This window comes from Nanorana parkeri, unplaced genomic scaffold (assembly GCF_000935625.1).
Source record: "Nanorana parkeri isolate BGI_ZX_2015 unplaced genomic scaffold, ASM93562v1 scaffold1981, whole genome shotgun sequence".
In the NCBI taxonomy this organism is placed as follows: domain Eukaryota; kingdom Metazoa; phylum Chordata; class Amphibia; order Anura; family Dicroglossidae; genus Nanorana; species Nanorana parkeri.
This window is the reverse complement of record NW_017308249.1, coordinates 13,611-20,615: the sequence shown is the minus strand read 5'-3', so window position 1 is coordinate 20,615 and position 7,005 is coordinate 13,611. Positions and strand designations below refer to the sequence as shown.

The following is a 7,005-nucleotide window of genomic DNA, read 5'->3' as shown; positions in this document are numbered from 1 at the left end:
CCAGCGCTGACTGGCGAGACGGACGGGGGGGGGGGGGGGGGGGGGAGAGAGCACCGCCCTGAAATGATGGCAAATAGCACAGAAAGCAATAGCTTCTTTGCTATCTGGAGGTTTTTGTTTTAGTATTCTGCATACTATGCTGCCCCCCTCCCTTTGGGTATTATTCAGTCTGTATAAAGATTAGCTATATAGTAGGCTCTTTTGTACTCTTTAACCCTGAAAACAAAACAGAGCTCACTAAAAAACTTTCCGTTTTCTACATCTCTCTCTAGTGACAATGACGAGAAGCCATTCACCAGCAGCCAACCTTCCCTGAATGGAGACGTAAAGCCACTTGGAAGCGATGACAGTCTGGCCGACTATGGTGGAAGCGTAGATGTCCAATTTAATGAGGATGGTTCCTTCATTGGCCAATACAGCGGCAAAAAGGAAAAGGAAGCCACTGGTGGCAATGACAGCTCTGGCGCAACCTCTCCAGTTAACCCTAAAATCACAATTGAATAGAGAAACACATTGTGAGAGAAACACATAATGAAGGTTATAGGGGAAATATTTAGAAAAGAAAGGGGTAGTTGGAAGATTCTGGACAATTTATTTTTTGCAAACCTATTTACCAATGTGGTTCTAGGTTGGCAAGTAGTATATTGTATTATAAGTCTCTCTTGCACCAAATGTGTTGAACCGCTTTACTTTGTTGGACTACTGAGCAAACAAAATGGACTAAAAGGAAACAATGAACGATACCAATGTATACTGCAAAGGAAAAGTACCATTATTATTTAAGTAAATTAGATAGAGGTAACAATATGGAACAAAAAAAACAAATCATGATGAATGCATATATATAAAATGAAAATTAAAAAAAAAAAACAAGCAAAGGAAAAAAAAAAAAAGAAAATAGTTTCTCACTTTGACGCCAAGTTCTGTGTTCACGTGAACCTGTGTTACTTTTTATGGTGTCTTTTCTTTGTATACTCTTTCCATGTCTTTAGGGTTTTTTGCAATGGACGTGCCAACTCCACAGATTTTCTATGTGCAGCCTGCCAAAAAGAAGAAATATCTAAAGCATAGAACAATATATGCATACATGTGTTTTCCAATCACCACAACTATTCTTCATTTTTTCTAAACTTATCAGTTATCTTCCAATAATTAAGCTAGTTTCTAGGGCCCTCTCAGTAGTCTATTGTAATCATAAACAGTTTGTCCTGGAAGATAAATTAATTTAGAAAAGCATTATTTTTATTACAATGTTTTATTCATAGACTCATCTGGAAGAGAGGTTACATTACCAATTTGTTCTTTAAAGCGTATTTGTAAACACTTCTCTGAAAAACTATTTAATTTGTCTTAAGGAAAGAAGTAACGTAACGTATTAATGTATCACAAAATTAAGGTGGGTTGCAGAAATAATTATGTTAATTATGTTAATTAAGCAGCATTAAAATGTATTAGCATAGTTCAAAAAGTAAAGATGTGGCATAACCCATAGACTCCATACTTTTCCCTTCTTCTGTCTAATTTGTAGACTGATAAAAAAACAAAAAAACATACTTGTTGCTAAAGGACACACTAATTAGGACCATGCATCATGCTATACATAATCTTACAGTCTTACTGAGGAACACCATGTGCATGGCTGGTTTGCAAGCAAAGGAAGTGTTAAGGTACTCACTTATAGATATTAGTTGATACCTGCGATTTCAACAGGATCACATAATTGAGATATTTGTGGGGTTCCTTTAAGTGTTGTGGTTTCTTGTTATTGTTATTATTTCTGGTTTCTTCAGAAATATGTTAATGAAAAGTTAGAATTTTTCATCTGATAGTGTTGGTCCCAGTGGATCCATGGGTATATGAAAGTTTTAAAAAACAGGCCCACATATATGTTTGTTGAAGAAAACCTCTTAAAGCCATCAGATTGCTTATATCTAGGTTCAGAGATGAGCAAATTGGTTTAACTCCCCATAGCAACAATACTGATTAAGATTTAATGATTTGTTATCTGTGGCCATATTGGTGCAAACCCAGATTTACTTTATCACATGACTGCTGCAGATTTCTCAATAGCTCAAGGTACAAGAATAATTTCACTACCATCTTAATATATCAGGTAAATCTAAAACCTTGTTTCTCTTCCATTCGTTGAAGGACAAAGACAAATCTTCATTCAACAGAAGTGTTATACTGCCATCTGCATAAGTAGGACACTAGGCAGAAAAACAACAAAGCACAGCCCTGGGGGCAGCCCCTGCTGGTGGCTCAACCCCCAATTGTCAGCGGTAGCTCAGTTTTTTGCCTAGAGTCGAGTAGTATGGAACTAGCTCCCTGCTGCGGATTTTAGTTCTTTTTCTTTCACTTTAATTTTTCTTTACTTTATTCTTTTATTGATCTTCAGTCAACAGCTGAGCTGGGTGACAGGCTGGATAATATAGATCCTTGTAGTCTCCCCAGCTCAGCCTACGACATCATGCAGATGCTTTGATGCGGGTTCGGCTGCAACAGCCTATCCTCGGATCTGGGGCTGTCTGTGAGTTACCTCACGGGGGGGATGCATAGGTACCCTGTCCTCTACCTGGAATGGTAAGTATTGCTCTCTTCCCTGCTGTGTTGTTATAGGGAGCTGACCTCTACTCCCCCCCCCCCTCCTTCTCTGCTGCAGCCTGCTTTTCCTTTTGTCACTCCCTGAGCCGCTGTGTGCTGACTATGCTGTGGTGTCTGTGTTCACAGACACGCTCTTACTGTGGGGAGCCGTGGTGGAGCACGGCTCTGTGCAGCAGCACTTTGTGTGATCAGGGTGACCACAGCTTGAAGGCTCGGCAGCAGTGATTCCTGGGCTCATCACTGCACGTAGTGGGAGGAGGAAGGCAGGATCCTTGCTGTGCTGTGTGTTTGGGGGCAGAAAGCCTGCTGGCGGTCCTTTTGTGACATCGGTGCAGTGTACACAGGCAGCTCCTGGTGCAGATATGGCTGAAGGGACCGGATGTCACGTTGCAGGTGGCTCTGGGGGGGTTGGGTGCAGCCTTAGTATCACGTACCTGGTAGGGAGACCGAATGTTTGAGGAGGCTTCTCTTGCACCTCGTGTCTTGTGGCCTTTGAGGTTGGGGACAAAGGCCAGGCAGACAAGGAGTGGCACGAGTGCTCAGGGAAATCCAGTAATCGAGGTCACAACAAGCCGGGGTCAAAAGCCAGGAGATCCGATGCAGTACAAAAGGGAGCAGGCAGAAGAATATCCAATAAACGGTCCGAGGTCAAAAGGCAGGCAGCAAGCATGGATGGTTGTCAAACAGGAGCAGGTCAAAATCCAGGGAGTTCAGGTGCATACAGGACAAGGCTAAACAGGATACAAGGAACACAATCAAGCTGAAAAGACAAACAAGCAACTAATGGGCATGTGAGCCGGGTTTAAATAGGGCAGTGAATCAAACAATCATGTCACTTCCTGTGCGCCTTTCCGTGCCAAGTGCGCGTCACTTCCGGTGCGCACTTTGGTGCGTTTTTCCGTGGGAAGGCTGTATACTGCGCATGCGCGTTTTTCCGTGGAAAGAGCGGGACTTTTGCTGACACTCAGGCTACATTGTCTGTCGGGGGGGGGGCTGTTCCTCCTCAGTTTATGGGTCTGCCTGACATTCTCCTCGTCCCTCTCAGGATCTGCTTTAGGGGTCTCTGGGGTCCCGAGACCGTCTGTCCCTATGGAGGCGTTCGCCTCCATTTTGGTATGGGTATGTTTTATGCATGGAACTAGCCTTGACCCGCAAACGGGTCAGGCAGTGATGACAAGTTTGCTCCTTGTTTTTTCGTAAAAGAGAGGAAGGAATAGTCTCCACCCTTATAGGGCTGTGTGTCGAGTTTATTTATATAGGATTCTGCGGATGCTCTGTCAGATACTTCAGTTCTTTTGATACGCACGGTCATGGCGCGCGACCACAGTGTCCTATTATCACTCCTTCATAGGGAATAGAAGCATCCACCACGGGCTCCTACTTAGGCACTTTTCAGTGCGCTACCATTTTTATGGACGGCTTCCTAATGTAGTGGACATCTTTCCTAGTTGTGGACCCTTCTGCGTCGCTTCTGTACGTGGCTACAGTTATTCAGGATGGGGGTTCCCCCTCCTTCGAGGATCCGGCAGACAGAGGAGTGGGTTCCATGTTGAGATCTATGTATATTGTTGCTGGAGCAGCCTTGGTCTCTTTGACACTTGCCGAGTGTCTACTGTTTATGTGGCACTGGTGGCTTGACTGGTCTCCTATATGTCTGAAAGGCTTCACTGGATACCGGACCTCTGCTGTCTAATCTGTATGTGACTGCTTTGTTTTTTGCCATCTTCTCTGGTGCTGGTCGGATTTCCAAAATTGCACTGATGGACCTACCCTTTAAGGGTGACCACTTATTTGAAACTGTGCTGGATGATATCAAACATCACACTGGGCCGGAGGAACAGTGGTTCCTTACGAAGTGGGAGGAGGACCTCGGAGTCAGGTTCTCCCCAAGGGAACGCACAAAATTGCTCTCCTTATCCTACAAATCCTCAATCAGCAACAAATACCAAGAGTCTGGATACAAACTGGTTACCAGATGGTACAGGACACCACAAACTCTACATTCAATGTATCCCCAGACTCCAGACCTATGCTGGCATTGTGGCACCACAGCAGCTGATATCCTCCACATTTTCTGATCATGCCCTACACTCAGTGCATTCTGGGACCAGGTCCACGCTACCACCCAAAAATTCACTGACCACTCAGTCCCTCGAGACCCGGCCTTCTTCCTACTGCACCATAATGACTACTCGACCAAATCCTACAAAAACTCTATAGTCCGTCACCTGGTAAATGCTGCCCGAGCGTGTGTTCCAGCCCGGTGGAAAGTGAGAGGCCTCGCATCAATGCCCCCTTGAAGACATATGGATATAGGCCATGTCAATTGACCCCCTCTTTGTCGTAAGTTTTGTTTATATGGTTTTGTTTGGTTTTGTACCTTTGTCTGCAACTCAAGCTGGTTACATGCAACTGATACCATGTATGTTGGTCGTATCTTGACCCTTTTGAGAAACTGTATATGTACAAGAAAATTGTGAAATGTCCTTGTTAAATAAAGAATTTATAAAAAAAAAAACATCACACTGGGGGGCAAGAGTACCTTCTTGCCACAGCCTAGAAGGGCGGGGAGCCTCGGCGTAAGCAGGGTCTTTCCTTGACCACTCATGAGCATCTTCGTTTTTGTTGGGCAAGCAGACAGAGATATCCCAGTGCCCGATTGCACGAACACCACAAGGGAACAATGACTCGGGTCCCCTGACACATTTTCGGAGGCAAAAAAACCCTAGTCGGACTCAAGTCCAGGAGTAGGCCCGGAGACTCCAGACAAAGCAATAACAATAGAAAGATTTCTGGATGACCAGACCCAGCCGAACTCCTCCAGAGTATGCACGGTAACCAGAAGATTGCATCCAGGTAGGACGAGACTCTGCTTGGAAAGGGAGGGCAGCCTGGGGATCCCCACTGCCCCAGTAATGCCAGAACTAGGGCCAACACCTGGTAAAAAAAACTTAAGGAGTCTAAGCCAGGCCGAAGGCTACAAACTGGTGATGTTCCTCCCCCTCCGCAAAACACGGAAAAGTGATGTGCAGGTCAAATGGGACATGTAGATATGCAACTCTTATGCAGATTAATGCCAGAAAATCCCCCTGAGGAGAAGGCCCCTCCGAACTGGAGGACTCCACCTGAACTTCCGAACCTAGACAAAGAACTGAAGATTAAGAATCGAACAACAGACGTTCATCTTGGTAATGGAGAACAGATAGAAAGAGAAGCCACTGAACTTTTCTGACATAGATAGAAGGGGCATAGATCAAGGGGAATGGGCCCTACTTCCAGAGGTGTTTCTGCAGAGCTACCAAAGGTAGGGGACCTGGATGTAGATCATCTGTCCTCCCCTCATAATCGAAAGGTGAGTGGTTCGTGTCCACGGCTCTGGATCCTTGGCAGACGCAGAGGATACTGGTGGGGCGTGGATCGGGTATGGTTGTTAGGTCCGAGGTGTGGGCCCGATGTGCAACCCCGTCTGATGACCACTGGGGTGAAGACAGTGTGCTCAGGCAGGGGGTGCACAGGTGCCGGATCACGGTTTCCAGGTGTCTGCAGCAGATGGTAGTGGAGCAGAGTAGGCAGCCATGCAGAGGTAGTGAAGACAAGCCGGGTCAATATTAGGCGGACAGCGAAGTACCAGACAGGATCCAGAGAATGGTCGAGGGACAAGCTGGGTCGGTATGAGGCGGACAGCGAAGTACAGAGGGATAATCCAAGGGGAACGTCAACAAGGAAGCCAGGTATTCAAGTAATCAGGAAGTACACAGGAGCAGATCACAGATGACTGGTGCTGACTAGCAATCACTCAGCAATGAATCCCAGTCCTGTGGCGCTTTAAATAGGGTGAAACATTGTACTGCGCATGCGCCAAAGTGATGACGTCATCCGCGCATGCGCAGTGACCTAACTTCACTCCGTGCGGGGCGGACCCCGCCAGGGCACCCGCGACTGCGCCTGCGCAGCCCAGCAGCGTCGCCGGAACGCCCCCCTCGTGCATGTCGCTGCACAGTGGCCTGGATCAGGACACGGCATGTCCCGCGGGACGGCACCCGACATGGCTGACGAGCCACCCTGACCGGAACCTTCCCTGCCCGGACCAGGACCCGACAATGGTACAGTTTTTTATGCATTTCCTCCCCTGTAGCTTCTCTTGAGGCTACTACGGCGGGTGAAGGTCAAGGGGATCTCAGTTCTTCTGGTGACTCCAGATGGCCTTGTCATTCCTGGTGCGTCTGGTTCGCGGATGTTCCTTGGCGGCTCCCTCTTTTGCTAGATCTTCTGTCGCAAGGCCGATTTTCCATCCTCCTTTGCATGGCTATTGCTAGCCAGGTGGTACAGGATAATGGGTTGTAGGACTCTGCGGCATATTCTATACATAGGGCATGAGAGTCTACTTCTCGGGCATTGTAT

The 7,005-nt window shown here is 46.6% G+C and overlaps 1 protein-coding gene across 1 annotated transcript in view; it reads left to right on the top strand.

Annotated features, from left to right (window-relative positions):
- LOC108800287 (neural cell adhesion molecule L1-like) overlaps nucleotides 1-543 on the top strand; it is a 219,567-nt gene extending 219,024 nt beyond the window's left edge. The window contains 1 exon segment of the mRNA XM_018572262.1: nucleotides 273-543. Within this exon segment, the coding sequence (XP_018427764.1) occupies nucleotides 273-504 (232 nt within the window). The 3' untranslated portion in view covers nucleotides 505-543.
- Nucleotides 544-7,005: the final 6,462 nt, after the last annotated feature.